The following is an 18,551-nucleotide window of genomic DNA, read 5'->3' as shown; positions in this document are numbered from 1 at the left end:
AGAAAAGTGACAAAAGAGAACAACTTTATTGACCAGCCAGAATAAAAACAAACAGTGTGATGCAGGCAATTAGTATTCGCATGCCTGGTATACAAACAGAGGCTTCCATCTTGCTGTCCTTACCCAAGCAACACTCCCAATGACATTCAGAAATACTACACCCAGGTAAATTATGTCAAGCCTCAGATTTATTTTCACATTTAAAAAAATACAGATTTATTCATTGTGAATAGATTAAAAATACAGCATATAGCAGTATCATTCAAGAAGTCTATCAAATAGTTTCTCTTCAAAAGAATGTCATAGAACAACTTGTGCATCTTTCTGTAAACAATTTTAATTTTTGAATTATTGACAGTCCTACTTATTGTATAGCTAAATAATATACCGCCTTAGGACTCTGTAAACAAAGTATTAATCACGTGTATACATTTGCATGTCAGATCTACAGAGAACTATCAGCAAATTTAGCAACTACTGAACTGAACAAATGAAACTATGTCAAGAAGTGTCAATAATTATACTCTAGAGTCCTTTACTTACATATTTCGGATGGTCACATTCAATCTCCTCTCCTCCCTACATAGTTGGTGGGGTTGCACATGCTTCCTTCTCTAGGAAAACCTCAAACACTTGGCATTAACACCTTACATGGAAAACAAAAGGTTTTGTCTGCATTAGTTATAATGCCTACACTGTATCAGTTCTGCACAAAACACTGACTGTTCTTCAGAAGTTCTTCAGGAGTGGCACAATGCTATGAACTGAAAGAGCAAAAAGGCCACATCCAAAACAGACTTTAGGTACCTAAAGCAGAACTTTGGATAGGTACTTAAAGCATCCAACCAGCTTGTGATCCCACTAACTCCAGCTCAACTTCAGCATATTATGTCCAAAGAATTTGGTTATTTTAGTACCTAGCAATACCTACCTAAACCCAACTGAGGACAATCAGACATTTAGTAGGTGAAGAGCTTCACCTAGTACCCTCACAGAATCAGGCACTCTCCCTAAAACAAAGAAAAACAAAAAACTCTAAGTATTTATTTCCTGCACTCCCTACATTTTATGGCAAGAAGATGTGGCTGCTGCAAGGCCACACTAATGGCTGCAACTGCTTTGTGGTTACTCAGGAGTACAAAATCCAAGGATTCTTCTCTCCTGCAAGAGATTCAAGTCTTTCCATCTCACTTCCTTTACCACCAGCATCTCTCTTTCAGACAGTGACAGTTGTTACTAATATCATGCTTAGATATGGTTTAAACAATAATTTAAGATCCACTTGCCAGAAAGAATAAATGGGGAGTGCAACTTTGGGCCCAGTGACAGGGACACTCACAAAGGAAAGGAAGAACCAATTTCTGTTTCTTGAACAGTTTCTACATTTTACAAGAAGTAGTCCTTGGATGTGAATGCAAGGAACCACACTGAAATGAACTACATCATCTAGCAGCTTGTTTAATTTTACGCATACTCTTAAAAGCTGTGCTAAAATGAGACTGGCTAAGCATTGCAGATACTCAGCACTTCATAAGACCTGCCCTTTATTCATCCCAGTCAACATCCTCAGGAGACTGTAGGGCCAAGGCAGCATGAAGCTTCCATCATAATCTCCTGCAACAACTAAAACAACTTAACCAAGATGAAGAAATAGGAAGAGCTGCTATGTCCTCTGTACAGATGGCACTGGGGCTTTGGAATAAAATACTGGAATTGGAAGAGATTTATATCTGTGCCATGATAAGTCAACCACCACCATGTATTTGTCCTTACATTACTCTTTTCAGATTATGCAAACAGGATATAAAATTTCAAGTGTTTGGGGATAATGTTTTCTCCTTAAAACCAGTAATTTTCTGTAACTGACATTTAAAACCATTAAACCATCCTCAGTCTCTTCTGAAGAAGAGAACTGTCTTTTAGGACATTTAGTTGTAAACTGTAGAAGATGCTAAAATTCAGATGAGAACTCCCAAACACTAATTCCACAGAGAATAAGCTTTGTAATGTATGGTAGCATTTAATAAATTACCCAGCATAATCTGGAAATTTGTAAAGCTATGTGTATATCCTTCATCAATCAGCTCAAATCTATCACGAAGTATCATGTGAAGTTACTTCATGAATCATAAGACAGCAGATAAAACACACAAGGCCATTTAAACCAGATAATTTATCTTGTATAATAATGGCTGAATCAACATCCCCTAAGTTTTTCAAATGTCCCTCTGAAAATGAGAACACACTTTCCAGCATTTCAAATGAAACTTCTTAGCTTTGCTGAAAATTGAGATGTCACTGTAAAAATAACTACACATTATTAATATATTATAGATCTTGCTATTGTACATCACTGGGCAAATACTGTATGAGATCAGTAGAATTCTACACAATAAGGTTATTATATGGTACAAAATGTAAAAATGAGAGAGGTAGCTGGATTCCTCACCTCATCAGGAACATTAGTGATTTTCTGAAAATACGCAATGCTGGTAATCACACATTGTACACAGAAGAGCCTCACTGCTAATCTGAAGCTTTTTTTTTTCCCCTCCTCCTCTCCAAAGCATATGGATTCTACCTGGAATTTGTTTGAGAAGGAAACAGTGCCTATTGATAAAGTGGGATTACTTATTAGGAGTAGGCATGCTTGGCATGCTTAAATCGAAAATCTATATCCACACACAAATTTGGTGAGATACACCAAAAATGAAGAAATGCTGTGAATCTAGGAAAAAATGAAATATTCTGTGTGTGGCAAGAAGAAAAATGCAAACAAACTGATCATTTGCTATGTGAAAAGCAGGACATGTGAAACCCAAGCAGACATCAGCTTCACTTCTCCCAAAGCAAACAAGAAATGACAAAATTCAGGCCACTCAGTTCTAACAGTTCATATATATATGTATATGTATATACATATATATATATATATGTAAAGGTCAAGTGTGTCTGTATTACAGCTTTAAAATACTGACAGAAGTGCACTATGGTACCCTACATACTGCCTACATTTGGATTTCCACCCTCAAAAAATTAGAAAACTAAAATACAAAAAATAAACTGGTAACGCCACATAAAAATATATCTTTTTAGCTGCAAACACAGTATATAAAAAAAATTATATACAAGAACTGCTTAATTGCAATGTCATTCTTCCATCATCGCCCAAGCCTCTTCTGCTTTTTGGTAGTACTGATTTGCCAGTCTGCCTTTCATAGCTTCCATTGCTGCTTCTGCTGCTTCTGTGTAGAGCTCACCTAGAAGAGGAAACAGCATCAAGTCATGTTGACAGGGTAAAGTAAAACCATCTGTTTATCCTGAAGCAATTAAAGGACAAAAAGAGAAACTGAGGTCAAACTACACAGCCAGATCTGAGTGCCGCTGTGTATTCTACTGTCAGCAGAGTTACACCAGCTGGGAATCTGTCTTTCCCTCTACGTTCAGAGTTACATGCCTAGCTGCTGATGGCTCTTCAATATATTTACAAGGATCATAAACATGCCTGGCCCGTGTGAGCCCCCAACAACATCATAAAAACTTAGATGCTTGACATATAGATTTATACAATAAATAAGACAATGCTATGTACGACCTGGAAGTTACGGGTGCAACTCAAAATACAAGCAGCAACCTGCAGTTCTGTGGCTTCACAGGCAGTGAAAGTGCTTGCTAGCCACTCAGCATGTCACACGATTAGACCAGGCACCGCCCACTACCCTGTCATCAGCAAAATCTTTTTTCACCATTTTCAGCCTTATATCAACCCAGTGTCGTTACAGCTCCACCTACAAATCCAAGGGTACTGATCCTCTCTACCTTTTTTAACAGCTGAATTAGGAAATTTATTTTTGGGGTACCTCTTGGGCGAGAAGGAAAAGCGGGATTACTAATTACAGAAAAAAATGCAGACTTGCCTGATCTCTGTGGATCCTTATCCAAGTGGAACCCTCCTGTCATCAACATCTCTGCTTCCCTGGCCAGGAGCAGATACCGGGGCTCATCTTGAGTGCCATCATATTCACCTCCCTCGTCATAGTCAGTCATGTTCAGGGCAGCATTGTACCAGTACAGAGCCTCCTTCCAATCCTGTGCTCTGAAGTTAAAAATCATTTAGAAGACAATTACCTTAAGAAACAAATGCACTTTGCACTGGAGATTAAGAATTCCATTTTGCACTAGATTCTCAGAGTCTTTAGCGGTCACTATGGTCACTATGCCAAGTGAGGATGGGGTCACTTTGTGCAGTAATAACAGATGAGAAATTATATGAAGTTTCTCGATGAACTCCTAAGCGAACTTTCATTATTAATTACATGCTTTAGGTCTGGCATCTCTGTTTGTGAAGATAACTGATTCAGAAATAAACTGAAGTCACAGAATTCATTTCATACTTTAAAAATAGCTACTTTTACATTGAAAATACTCAGTGCACTTCAATGAGAAACTTCACATTATTTTGAATCTCACTATTGCCAAGAGGTTCACTGTTGTGCAAAACAGAAAACAAGTAAATAACAAACACATGCTACAATACAAAAGCAAAAAAATTGCTATCCTAACTTGTTATATTTGTACTTAAGGCAATTAATATTTATCCATTTTTTAAAGACTCATCTAAAAATCTAAAAAAATCAAACTCATATATTGTGTAGCCTTTTGGCAAGCTATGATCTACTTGTTAGTCAAAGTGCTGCTCTTAACCCTCCTATCAAGATAGGAGTGCTGGCTAAACTAAGAGAGACTTACTGATATAAGTGCATTTTTAGACTTCATAAAACTTAAAATCATACTTAGTTGAAAGTAATATCCTTAGTTTTAAGACAATGCTCCTGTCAAATTTCCATTTCTACTTTTATTATGCGAAGGAATGGAAGACTAACAGTGACAAATACTTCATTTATGTGACTGCATCTTGACTATGGTCGGTTTATGACTTATTTTTCCTGTTCTATGGGTTCTTTCACAATTTAATTAGGAAAAAAACAGACCTCTTTTTAAAAACAGCTTTCAAAAAAATCACTAAGGAGGAGACATAGCAGTTGTAAATATTTTTTACTTATTTTTAAGGTACTATTTCTCCAGGAGAACCTTGTGTTTATTTCCCCCCGACTCTAAGATCTTCAGTTACGCAACTCCCACTGAAATCAAGAGAGTTTTATCACCAACTTTAGAGCAAAGAAAACCATTCATCATAGGGAACTTTTGGTATGAGGGCTGAAATCAAGCATGTAGGTGGACAAAATATGAATGCCCAGTAGCAGAAATAGGTCTCTGATTTTCTTTCTGTGTTGATGTATCATGGCCTAACCCCTTTTTTTTTTTTTATACATACCTGGGTTAAGTTTGAAGTTACTCCAAAATACTATTCCACAGCATTATGACATAACAGCTCTTCATGTGAAGAGAAGGTATGTAGCAATTATATAAGTTAAGTTACTCAGTTGCGCACAGTACCTGTCTGAACCAAGATTTACACCCGTATCATATGCTCTTGCTACCAGGATCATGGAAGGGCGGTCTCCAGCTTCTGCTGCTCTCAGCAAGTAGTCAAATCCTTTTTTTCTATTCTCTTTTGTGTCCTAGTAAAAGAGACAAAACCTCTAGAATACATGCTGAGTAAAGTCATCCCTTCCTCTAACACTAAACGCTGTTTCTCCATATTGGTAATGTTTGCAAGTGTTTAATGTCTCAGAAACAGGCCCGGCCATGAACTGCTGAGGAGCTGATTAGTAAAGATCACTTCAAAATGTTTCCTAAAAGGTATGTAGTGACTTGCTCATAAAATTATAAACAAGCAGCATTTTTAGTTCTTTATCTAAGTCCTTAACTACAAAGTCACCTATTTTCTCTGAAGAGACTAAAGAACACCTAATCGTGGTTTTTGTTTTATCTCAATTTCCTCCTATTTTTATATTCATTTTCCAGGGGAACACAATTGTGGATTGTTTTTTTTTTTTTCTTTCATCTTTATTGCTTACCTCCAGAGTAACCTCAGAAAGAATGTGATGTGGCAGCTGAGAGCACATGAGTCCTAACCCAACAATGGCTTCCAGCTCCCCACAGTCTGCAGCATGCTCCAGGTGAAACAGAGCTGACTCCTGATCCCATTCTTTGTCTTTCTCACAGAAACGTCCAGCCTCATGGTAGCGAACCATGGCCAGGTGAACCTAGAATGCAATAGTACAGGAAAGATACACAAATATTAAGTACAGATCTGATTCTTCAAAAGCCCTGTGCCTATACTTCACTTAGGCACAAAGTACTTCTGAGGTGACTACTTAAATCTAGTTGTGTGTGTCACTGCAGAATCAACAGCAGGATCCTTGCCAAAGGAGCCCAGATATTGCAAGTCCAAAAGCAGATGCAACACATGGGTTCCTGAGTTTAGAACTGCTTTATAAAATATGATTAGGTGACAGAAAGCTATACACTTGTTATTTATTTTCACCTGCACAATTAATTCATGCAGTGAAGCACCTGTAATAAGTAATAAATACAAGATCTCTTTTTTCCATCTGGAAAGAACAGAATTACTAGACCCATCCTACCTTCCCAAGGATTGACTTCCCAATTTTCTTTTCAAGTTCTAGAGCATTAAGCCTCTGAATTTCTTGAGCGACACAGGATGGTCTGTGGATGTGGACTCGGGAAGAATTGTAGAGATTCCATTTCTCCACACTGATCTGAAACATGCAATATACTATTATTTCTATTCCAAAATAGAAAATTCTATATTACTCAAAAGGATTACCATCCAGGAAATCAAAGCCCACATTAATACTGACATTTATTAGTAAATACTGTCATTTAAGATATGGCTTTCAGAAGTCACGTTAGCAGCTGAATAAGCGTTTGTGTTTCTTCAAAGAAAAAACACAGTGAGGCACACTACAACAACAAGTATCTTCCTTAAATGACAGCAGCTAAGCAAAGTAGCACCTTTAAATTACGAATCAGGAAATAGGTACTTACAAAAATAAGTACCTGGATAATCACACTGCAAGCACTAAGGTTTCCCATGCACAAGAAATTAAACCCCTACTTTTCTGGTCAGAATTTCAGTTAAAAATACTTTAAATGCTGCTTGCATTCAACAATTCTAGAAGAATGAAAAGTAACAATACACAAGATGATAGGCAGATACATGTACATGTATTGATGTTTCTCAGAATGACCAACACAAACAAGATCAAACAACTTTTCAACCTCATGGGTGGATGAGAAGTACTAGCCAAAAAAAAAAAAAATCCTATCAGAAAGCAAGCCATTGGATGTACACATGAACACACAATAGGGAAAACTACTGACACAGAAATTTAGCCTGTTAAAGCTGTTTCCGTTTCCTGAAACCACAATACATAAACCACTACAAGGAAATTCGTAAAATAATATCTAATTAAATTATCCATTGCTGTCAAAACTTCCCCCCCCCTTTTCCTTGCAAAACAGAATTGCTCAAGTTTATAGCCACAGAAACTAATTATCACAGAAGCTGTATTTTGCAAAATCATAGATGTCTGTTTTTCTAGCTTGGTTAGATATACAGTGGAGAGAGCCATTGTCACATATTTCAAATACTGCAGGTTTTGAAAGTCTTATCTAACCATGTATAAGACAAGCTGAAAAAATAAAGTGCAGAAATTAAATATCTAGTTAGGCAGACAAAAATCTGTAGAACTACAATTTCAAGTGGGAAACCCAGGCAGAATTCCTAATTTATGTTAGGGACCAATTACAGAGGTGACAATTTATTCATAGTTTTCCTTTAATGGAAAAATAAAGGCAAAAACAAACAAGGAAAGAATGTAGAGTGATTAGTTGTTATAAACAGACATTCTGCAACTGAAAAGGAAGGAAAATTGACATCTGATTTAGTGATGTAATATTAGACAGCAGATGAGTGGAACAAAGGACAATCTAAGTGGTAAACTCATTGTCTATGAACATTTCTGCTTTATTTACCCTTGCAGAGCTTCCCAAACTGTCTTCATCAGATTCATGTCTTCGGTTGTTGTTTGAATGGCCCTATGTTAATGTAAAGATTTGCATCATTTAATTTACAGCAACTGATGCGTGCCAGTTACCCTTCTAGACTACTCCCATCCAGCAAAAATAATGGAGACAATGATCAAAATAGTTTCCAATGGATTTTCTTCTCTCGGTGGTATTATAATATAAAAAGGAACATGCTGAAACAGTACAGAATATGGCATACCCAGGCTTTAATCCTGTAAACTATATATTCCATGACAAATACCTTGCCAACTCAAATGTGACAAAAGGTGTTATCCTTGGAAGCAATACTCTCTTTCCTATCTACAAAATAAACATCTAGTTAAGGTCTTCAGGTAAAGAAACATATCTTGAAGTTTTTACTTTAAATGAGTAACCAACTAAGCCCCAGGAATTCTGAAGGTGAATGTTATTAACTGAGAACAACATTAAGTTCTGTTCATTAACCTCAGATCATGTAACATCATAGAAAGTAGAGAGGTTAAGCGTGTCTGAAAACAGGTCATATTCATGGATTCAATATGACAAGAAGCTGGCTATTAATCAATGTTGCTCAAATGCAATACAGAACACTTCAAAAAAGCCATAAACCTACAACATGCAATCAAATGTAATGTTTGAAATTAAACTTCCCATTACAAACAGTGTTTTTCCTATAAAAGTGTCATTAACATTCCCAAGAAGAATAAGTAATTTTGCAATGTGTGGGAGTTTCTTTCCAACTGTTTTTTCCATTTACAAAGTCTAGATCAAAAGGGATAAAAATGAGATTCTTCTGTGGAATCACTTCAAGTACGAACAGAAGGCCTAATTCTGTTAAACCCACAGTCAGGTTCTTACCCTATCTCTATGATCCAGATCTTCTAACTCACTTCTTTTTTCACTGGGATATCCACTGTCTCCACCATTTTCAAAATCCTACAGAAGATGAAAAGAAAGCATCGCAGAATTAGGACTGCCCTTTGCAAAGATCTCAGCTTGACACTTCCCAGAGAGCAAAACTTCTGCTAGGTTCAATGAGGTATGTTGGGATACTGGATGAAAAGGATTGTATGTTGTGCTGACAGGCAGAATGGTACATAATGATCCAGAAGGCACTGTCCAAGTTCATGTTCCTTCTTAGATACACAAAAAAAATAATCAAAGACTTGCATACTTGATCAAACCCAGAGTCCATTTAATGTTGTTTTCAGTCCTAGGCAGTTAAAAAATAAAACAATTAATGGACAGCCCCTGGTATTGGTGCCCTGCAGTAGGGAAAAAACTCTTTGTAAAGGGATTATCGCAGACATATTGCAGTCTCCTCAGTTGAGGTTCTCTAACATCCCACAGTACAAATATTTGCAGAAACCTAATCAATGGGGATTCTGTTTAGCCTTCATATTATATCAGCTGGCAAAAGTGCCCAAGACACAACATGCAGGCAGGGGAATAGGTACACGTTAATTATCTGTGAAAATAAACCAGATGCAAGTAAATTTCTGGAGAAAAAAGCGGACAATTATTTTAAAATAAAGTGTTCTTCCATTATTAAAAAACAGCAAATCCATGCAGGTAATGTGACCTGCAGCACTGAAAGCAGGGTGAGAGCCTTCACATGCTCTTTCTGAACAAAGCCTTCCAGCCATCCTTCAAAGAGACATTCATTAAGGAACTGCAATCTCATTTTCTGATGGAAAGACACTTACCCTTTGGTTATCAAGCTGATCATAGTCTTTGTGAACCAAGTTATCTACTTCATTAAACACCGGCCAATCTAGGAACAAAAATACATACATCTTATTTTAAGAATAACATGCTTGATGAGAAAGCTCTAGATACCATCATCTTACTTTTATTAGTTATTTTACAAAAGCATCCCAAAAAAACAAAAACATTAGTTAACTACACAGAAGTACCTGATTAAACACAACATGCTGAGTATTAAAACCTGTGTAATTAAACAAGTCACCGCCAAACATTCTGGAACTTCCAAGTTACATATGAGGCTCACTCACGAAGCATGTCCATCTTTTGGCTGTGAGGTGTTGCTGAAGAAGGAGAGCAGGGTAGAGAGTCAAATGCCACATCGCTCATGCTCTCATCTCCAGAGTTTTCAGACAGGCGGGACAGCAGAGGAGGCCGACTACCAGAAATTGTCCTCACCCGGCTGCTGCCACATTTTTCCTCTGTGCCACGTAGAATTGTCTGAGCAGATTCCTTGGCAAATTAACAAGAAAATCTTGTGAATAATGCTTCACTGTATTCTGAGTATGCTACACAGGCCAACATGACTGCATATCAGGGGCCCTCTACAAGAGTGGGGGGTTAATACACACACGTATATATAACTATTTGCTTTGAGAAGTTCTAGACGCCAACAAAATATCAAGTCCTAGCATTACTGCAGTCATAGAGAACTCTATTTAGGACTGAATTTCATTCAAAACTTTTCACCAGATCCCAGTCTCACAAATATCAACTAAAGCTGAGGTCAGTTAAACACAAACAGCTCTATTCTTTATTCTCTCTGAATTAGTGTTGTGACCTACAAAACCTACTAATGATTTCGGCATTCAAAGATGAACTTGGTCCTAAATGTGCTTGTCTTGCAAGATTCCCTATTAATTAAAGTTACAGCATGAATTCAGAGCCAAGTGTGGATAAGTCAACTTTAAACTACTTTATTAGTGATTAATCTGCTTTTATCTGCCATATAAATAGAATATTAGAGTTTTATTTACAGGGCTTTTAAAGTTAAAATAATTCAGCTATACTGCTTAGCTACACTTTTTTCCATCAAGCACTTACAAGCAATTTGTTATTATAATCCAAGGCATCCTTCTCTCTCGATGAAAGATCGAATGGTGCAAGGCCCATGCTTTTGCAAATCTTGTTGCAGGAATGAGAATGAAAGAATAAGGCCATTCCTCGAACACCTGTGGCATTGAAAAAAATATTGAATAAGCTTTTTACTTAATGTTTATACTATGGCATACGTATTAAAAGAAGTAGTCCCAAATAATTTTCTAAGAAGCTAAAGGCAAAACTAAAAGGAAAAAAAAACTGTTTCATACTACAGTGCTCAACCTACTTTCATTTTCTGCTTTAAACCCTTTAAGTGCTTTTTAGCCTCTCTGAAAGACAAAGTGAAAGTAGCCTGCAAATTCTTCAGAAACTATGTTTGCACAGAACATAATAAACCAATGAAACTGGATGCATTGTTAAGAAAGAAACACGTGCCTAAAAATGATCCTGCTTACAAGACTTGCCGTGTCCTATGGATTATTTAATGTATGGACACATGGAGCTTTAAAAATAAGCAAAATTTACCTCTCTATATTCAGCAGTATCCATTCCTGCAACATGGCAAGGAAATTAAAAGTAACAATCATTCTCAAGTCACAGGGAGCTACTTAATTTCATTACTTGTCTGGTCTAATAGTAGGCCAGCAGACTTGAGCCAAGATCATTTTAAATCTGCCTGTGTGTGACAGAAGTTCAAGGACTGCTTACAGTATAAGTTCTGCAGCTGTTTCTAAGGCCCTTTTTTTTTTTTTTTTTTTTTTTTTTTTTTTTTTTAAGAAAAGTGCCTGCTTGCTCAGCCAATAGCTGCTAATCAGCATGCAGCAAGAAGAGAAGATAAGCATCCACTAGCTTGTCAAACAGGATAAGCGATTTTACCTAGGTTGCCATCTCCAAAATCTGTACCACTCTCCGTATGTATCTGAGGGTCTGTGTAAAGATCTCCGACTCCCTGGATATCAACAATAATGAGCTGGTGTCCTGAGCGCTCAAAGGTGAAGTGACTGAAGGCCTGAAAGGAAGCATAGGAAATGTCTGAGAAAACTCACCCTTGAACTACTGTGAACAGCAACACTTACTGTGACCACTTACAAATGGCCACTAAAATCACGTAATGATACTAGCGAAACAGAACTGGTATGAACATCATGATGAAAACAGTAAGAGACTAAGAGGATGTAAGGGATTTTTATCCCTACATATACACAGTGTTTTTTATCCCTACGTAGTCACAGTGAGATTATGCTTTCATATAAGTCCCGGTTGACCGGCTCATGTGAAATCATGCAAATCAAGCAAACAGAATTTGGCTGCCAATTTTAAGCAAGGGCCAAACAGAAGCACTAGCAGTCCCTGGTAAATTGTTTTTACTAAACACTGCCCTTCAGACTTTATCAGAATATTTAATATCCTATGCAGTGGCTAAATTCAATATTAAGAATTTGCTGGGGAAGGAGTAATTGCTCCCCAGGGTCCAAACAGGGAAGGAAATTTCAGATGCATCTACTAAACACAAAGGATTATCTGTTGCCTCTGTGGCATTGCTTCTCCAACCTGGTCCCGCTCAGAGAAAGGTTGAAAGAAGCAGGGTGAAGGGCAGGAATGGGAACATGCAGTGGGGACTGCTCTATTCCTCCTTCCAGTACTGGACATCCCATTTTCCACTACAGTCTTCACCTTTAGAAGTAGGGAGCATGAGGTGGAGGGAATAACAATGGGCTCTGGAGCCAGTACAGAATCACTTCTGCATAAAAATCCTGGCTGTGCCTATGAATCAACAAGCTCTGCAGCCCTCGGACACTGCTTCCTGCTGCCAACAGGCAAAGCTCTGGCCCATTTTGCAGAAGGAAAACACGAGCATCCCCTGAATTCTTCTTCCACTATCTGCCTTTAGATTTGTGTATCAAATGGTGAAATGTATGTTCGTACTCTTTAAATGCTGAGTTCCAAGTATCAAGTATAAAAAGCCCTTTTCTTTGGCATAAAGCTGAGACATTAGGATCTTCTGGGAAGGCCTCCAAAACACTGCTGCCAGGCCTGGGGGAGGTGAGTGGTGGTGATAGACAAACACTTTAAGTGTAGCAAGTCTCACAGAACACTTTGTTCCCAACTTGTAAAAGCACAGCACTGAACATAAATGTTCTGCTTACGTTAAGTATCATACAAATAACTTAAAAATAGGGGGGGAGGAAGTTAAAATAATATAACCCTCAACACCCAGTTCAAAAAAAAACAACAAAAAACACACTTTTGCTATGCTGATCACTTTGCATTCTTGGCCTGTATTTTAAAAAGCTCTGTGAAACACAAGTATTCCCAATCACTTTAAAACTGTAGCTGTATTTCTATAAGCAATCTCAGATTCACTTACTCAGAGGTTGTGTCTGAAAAACACAAATTATTATATGTAAATGAGCTACGTGTTTGTTTACATCAGTTAGGTATCTACCACTTCCTTTTGTGTATTCCTCTGAGGTAACAGCAGCCTACTTAGTACATAATACATGAGATGTCTCCCCTCTGCTTGAACTTGAAGCAAGTTTTAAGAATGTTAACGCCTGTAATTGTAACTAGAGGAACAGGGCTTACAATTTCTGAAGAGTATTAACCATGTTCAACTAAATTAAAAATCAACTGACAATGAAATGTGATAAAGAAACTCTCAGCACTTGAAAAAGCACACCCCAAGTAAGGGGAAGACATGCTGCAAAAAGAGAAAATAATTTGGCATTGTTCTGGAAAGACTGCAATTTCCTCTCTTGGCAGTAATGCAAAATCTCTGCACAGAGCCAACAAATTGCTTGCAGCAGGCTCTATGGAAAGCATTACACAAAGCCTCACTTGCGGAGTAAGACGAATGTTGTCGTCTCGCACAAATCCAGAATTTGAGTTGTATTTGATGTATTTGCCCTCAATGTAATGTTCCAGATGAAAAAGAGGCTTTCCAGGTCTGTTCTTCATTTCAATAATGCAGGTCTGTACTATATCCACCTGGGAAGGGAAGAAAAATAAACAGTGACTAACAGAATACTGCCTTCAGATTAATGTGTGTGAATGCTCCAGCTGTGAAAACTTTGCCAGCAAAAGAAGCCGAACAATTGCCAAGATCTGCCTGTTTAACAAGGGGGTGGAGGAAGAGTCATGTGCTTCTTAGGTAACTGAGGGAATTTCATAAATTAAAAGCGGTCACTTAAACACAGACCATTTCTGCAAAAAATCACACTGAAAAAATTTTAGCGAAAGTTGCCTTTCTTTTTATTTCCTTGGGTACCTTAGGAGTGTGCTGCAAAGAGTGTGCTCCAAACAGCAAAACATACAGTAACTACTGCACAACTTGTAGAAATGCCTCTTCAAAGGAGTACTGAAGAAACCTCTACCATTCAGATATTTGTGTATCTTGCCCCACCTCCACACAGACTACCCCAGAGGCACTCCTAAAGGAGATAGCATCACAACTTTCATGTTGTTTGCATCTTTCTCAGGTGGCATTAAAAACTTATCTAGATTCCTCTCTGAGCACTTCACCCTATGTCTCGTCTTGCTATTTTGTGACAGTTGTTATCTAACCCTTGTACAGAAGGCAGTGCACATAGTCCACAAATTCAGAAGCACTTACTACTTTTGACAATTACGTTGTCAAAGCCCCCATGCCGAGGGATACATTTTGACCCAAGCATCCTGTCACATCTCACACGTCACTTGCAGTCTGTGGTACAGTCAAGAGCAGGACCCAAGTTCCCACAGCAGAAGCACAGTTCCGTCCCAATGTTTGCTTCCACTCAACTGAAGCCACAGTCCAAGTCAGGCATTCGCTACCAGCAGCAGATTAAAGCAGTTTACGTATGCTGATACATACCACAGACACACTGAACAAAGAGGAGAGACTGGCTGAGAATGCATGACAGTTGCAGTCCTTCATCCTTGTATTTTAATTCTTGTCTTTTAACAAGCTGATTGCTCTGGAGATGGTTTTGTCTGTGACTCAAAGATCAGCTTTGACCAGCTGCTATCCAGCTTACCACCATGGAAAAGTGCAAAGCTATACTGGCTACATTTATAAGACTGTACAAAATGCTTAGCATAGCCACCAAAAATATGATCCACAACACAGCAGAACCCCTCTTCCCAAATCTTACGTGTTTATGCACATCCCTTGCAAAGAGGATGGGAACTTCTCTTGATGCCCTAAGCCTGGTCTGACACACTAACCACCTGGCAGTTTCATATGTCTTATTGCTTTGTAGTTAACACAGGGTGCTGACATTATCACTGAGTGACATAAAGGAGACAAAGGTACAGCATCTTTGTTTTTTGGAGAGTTCTTGACTGTTCCTCAGAAATCTGTATCTGAACAGCTTCATAATGTTACCCAGGTTCTCAGCTCTTCTTAAAATCAATGCTAGGGAGGTGTCAAAATGGGCTTACAAGACTTAAGCACCTACCTCACTGGAGCACTAACAGTTAAATGCTTACTGAGACTGCTGCTGGCAATAAATAGTCACATCTCTGGTTATCTGAAAAGCAGCTGGGCAAATATCAAAAAGAGCAAGGCAAACACCATTTTATTTTGGTCTTCAGTCAACAGCTGAGAACAGTCAAATATTCACAAGCGCACGTGACTAATTTTGGATATGCAAAGCAATTTCTGCATTTACTTTGTTAAAAACAACTACCATTTAATGGAAAACACAGCAGGGCAGAAGACTCAGCAATTACATTTAATAGAACATGAACAACTAATCCTCTCTAAATACATCTGAAACTTATCTAATGGAAGAGCAAGACCGATTTTTTGCATAGCATAAAGTTTTGCATAGAAAAGATTTTGCATAGAAGAACTTTGAACGTACCTGTTTTGGTGGCTTGTGCCGATTGTACTCTTCTCCCCAGAGTTTTGCTTCCATCTGAAGTCGGACATCCTCAAAATATACCTCCCTGCCTACGCTCTCTATGTACTGCTTGGCAACATAGTTATAGGCACCTTTCCAGTTCTGCGTGTGTAAAAAGTTGGACAGCTTTTTCCTGAAAGACAAACCAATTTCTGATAAAAAGAAAACCAGTAATTTTAATTCAATTTTCCCCTTTTCTCTGTCTCTGCCGACAAAGCCAAGCCAAGGGATCAGGATTACCCTCATTCTGGACTGGATCTTAAGTTATATACCAGATATTTTATATGAAAAGCAAAGCACAGGTAGGGAGCAGAAGAAAAAGCAACATCCCGTATGAATGGCTGGGTCTTGCCAAAGTGCCTGTTTCATTTGACTGCTGCTTTTACTTTGAACTTCCTCCTTTTCTGATTTCTTTTTCCCTCCCCACACCCAGAAAAAACAGACTGAAGGGTTGCTGCCATCTCAACACCCTGTTCTACAGCCAGCAATTATTTTATGCAGAAATGAGCAGGGAGTGGCATTTCAAGTAAACTGAGGGAAGACAAATCTCTCCTATAAGAACAAACTGCTGCTTTCTCAACACACAGGTGACAACTATCCAGTATCCCCACTGTTCCCAGAAAGTGGAGTGCAGATGACAGTTCTTCCTCTGATTTTAACTTTTGTTCATGTGCAAATCTTTAATCCACAGATCCCTCAAGAGTGAAGAAAAAAGACTGACAAGAGAGGATCTGCTGGCTGCCAAGAAGTAGACTAAGCAGTGGTTGTAGAAGATGCCAACATTCAAATCAAACAGGGAAAAAAACATTACCAAGGATTTCAAAGCAGTCAGCCTTCTATCCCAGAGCAGCCAGATCAATTTATATAGGACACACAGGGAAAGGAGGAAAGCACTTCTCCCTTCCTTCCCCTCCCCCAAATGACTTAATTCAACAGAAAAGCTGGCAAAAAATGTATTAAAACCCATTTACTGTGGCAGCAGTCATACTGCTGGACACCCCAAGACAGTCTGATGAGAGAGGAGTATGAAAGAGTACCTAGAGTAAGGCATAGCTGGCTACCAAGCAGTTCTACTCTGCTCAGTGACAATCAATGGTTCTGAGCCTTCCTCAGTGCTGTGGCAAATTGAACATTTTGAGAACTCAGTAGCAGCAAATGCTTATCCCTCCCACTTCTTCCTTCCCTCTCTCACTCCTAAGACCTTGGTACAGAGCTAGAAGTGCACGGAGGATCTAAAGGAAAAGCAACTGCAGATAGTCTGTCATCCTGCAGGGATAGACAGTCACTGTAACAGAGGCCTTCGAAAGAAGGAACAGGTGAGGTAAGAATTACAGCTATGATTTGAAACTTCTCCAGTTCTCTGAAGAAATACATTTATCTCCATAAAACAAGCCAGCTCATGTGCTCTTCTAAAGCCAACACTCCGCAGTTCACTGAGCCAAGAGCAGCTAATGCTGTCAATGCAATGACTAAAGACTTGCAGAGTTGCAAAAATCTAGAAGAGAGCTCCAGATGGGAAATATCAGCACACACTGAGAGTTATGGAAGACCCAAGAGCAGGAAGCTGACACACAACTTACATACTTTCTTTGTACAATAGATTAAGCCACAAGAATAAACTTCTGTCTGTGTCGCTACTCAATATATTCTCTAATGTGGAATTTGGTCATTCAGAAACAAGAACTAAAAGCAATGTCAGCAGACTAAGATTTGTTAATGTCCCAGGCTTTTATACTGCTGTTATCTATCTGGCTTTGCAAGAGCAGAGCCACCAGCATGAACCGATACCAAACCAATACAAAACTGAAGGACTGAAGGATTACTTTGCCCCCTTTTTCCTCAAAGTTCAAAGCATCATGTTACTGTCATTCAGGAATCTCTCTTCCCAGAAGTGAAACCAGACCTGAAATGTAATTCCTCCAGATTCTGCAGCTGCAAAGAAGAGGGGAGGAGGCAGCTTAAACACACACATTTTCCAGGAAACATTCATCTTCAGAGCCTGGAAAGGGTGGAATGCTCTACTCGCACAAACCGATTCATAGCCAGATGCTGATGCCCACAGGCACATTTCCTAACACTCTGTGAGGAAAAAAAAATGTTCCTCCTCTGTCTTCTCCCACACTTCACCGTTCTGGAAAGAATAACTATTAGCGTTCAAACCCTGCCTTACTCAGAACAGGATGACTGGTACACGTGATCCAAAGTGAACTGCGAGAATAGCCCTCTTTACTGAGGAAGGCCTTCTGAGTTGAGATCGCATGATCTCAACTGTTCTTCCCCTTTTTCTGTGCCTAAATATGGGCCTGAATCTGGCCTTCAGGCTGCACACACAGTCTCATACCAAAGTCAAAGACATAGCACACTAGGAACCCAAGAAAAATGAAACAAAACTGCTGCTTCTGTACTTTTATGAGTATTTTGCCTCCAAGAGATGGTGAAGATAGCATTAATTTATGAATTGCCCACTGAAAGGCTGATTATACTTGCTGGAACCGGGCACAATTACATGTTATCCATCCCATCGTGGTTCCAGTAAATGTTATGGATTGGCTTTTCAAAGCAAGCCCACTGGATGCCTGCATCACACTCACTTGTGTTTCCCTTAAGACAATGCTCTGCTTTCTGAACCCTACTCCCTGTGCTGCAGATGGAGTCGTACAAACAGGAATAAGTCCCTCAGCTGTGTCTTTCAGAAATGCACAGCAGGGAGCTAACGGGGAGCTGTGCTTTACATAATTTCCACATCTATGAGAAATTCCAGTCACCACAAAAGAAAACAGTGCAACAAAGATAAAGTTAGCAGACACTTACGTCCTGAAACATTCTCGCATTGCTCCACGGCCAAAGGGCTAGGGAAAAGAA

General features: G+C 38.8%; 1 protein-coding gene across 4 annotated transcripts in view; it reads right to left on the bottom strand.

Annotated features, from left to right (window-relative positions):
* Positions 1-7: 7 nt before the first annotated feature.
* The window catches only part of EEF2K (eukaryotic elongation factor 2 kinase), a 30,886-nt gene continuing 12,342 nt past the window's right edge, over positions 8-18,551 (bottom strand). For 2 of the 4 annotated variants that reach the window (XM_038186886.2, XM_005018534.6), the window contains 14 exons: positions 18,501-18,538; positions 15,651-15,822; positions 13,642-13,791; positions 11,680-11,812; positions 10,807-10,934; positions 10,014-10,215; positions 9,705-9,772; positions 8,857-8,934; positions 7,966-8,028; positions 6,552-6,686; positions 5,982-6,170; positions 5,458-5,582; positions 3,918-4,096; positions 8-3,260 (listed from right to left, as the gene is read on the bottom strand). In XM_038186886.2, the coding sequence (XP_038042814.1) occupies positions 3,151-3,260; positions 3,918-4,096; positions 5,458-5,582; positions 5,982-6,170; positions 6,552-6,686; positions 7,966-8,028; positions 8,857-8,934; positions 9,705-9,772; positions 10,014-10,215; positions 10,807-10,934; positions 11,680-11,812; positions 13,642-13,791; positions 15,651-15,822; positions 18,501-18,538 (1,770 nt within the window). In that variant the 3' untranslated portion in view covers positions 8-3,150. The remainder of the gene's footprint in view (positions 3,261-3,917; positions 4,097-5,457; positions 5,583-5,981; positions 6,171-6,551; positions 6,687-7,965; positions 8,029-8,856; positions 8,935-9,704; positions 9,773-10,013; positions 10,216-10,806; positions 10,935-11,679; positions 11,813-13,641; positions 13,792-15,650; positions 15,823-18,500; positions 18,539-18,551) is intronic. The other 2 variants (XM_038186887.2, XM_072024127.1) reach the window with 1 other exon arrangement.

This window comes from Anas platyrhynchos, chromosome 15 (genome assembly GCF_047663525.1).
Source record: "Anas platyrhynchos isolate ZD024472 breed Pekin duck chromosome 15, IASCAAS_PekinDuck_T2T, whole genome shotgun sequence".
Taxonomy (NCBI): domain Eukaryota; kingdom Metazoa; phylum Chordata; class Aves; order Anseriformes; family Anatidae; genus Anas; species Anas platyrhynchos.
This window is presented reverse-complemented; position numbering and strand designations above follow the sequence as displayed.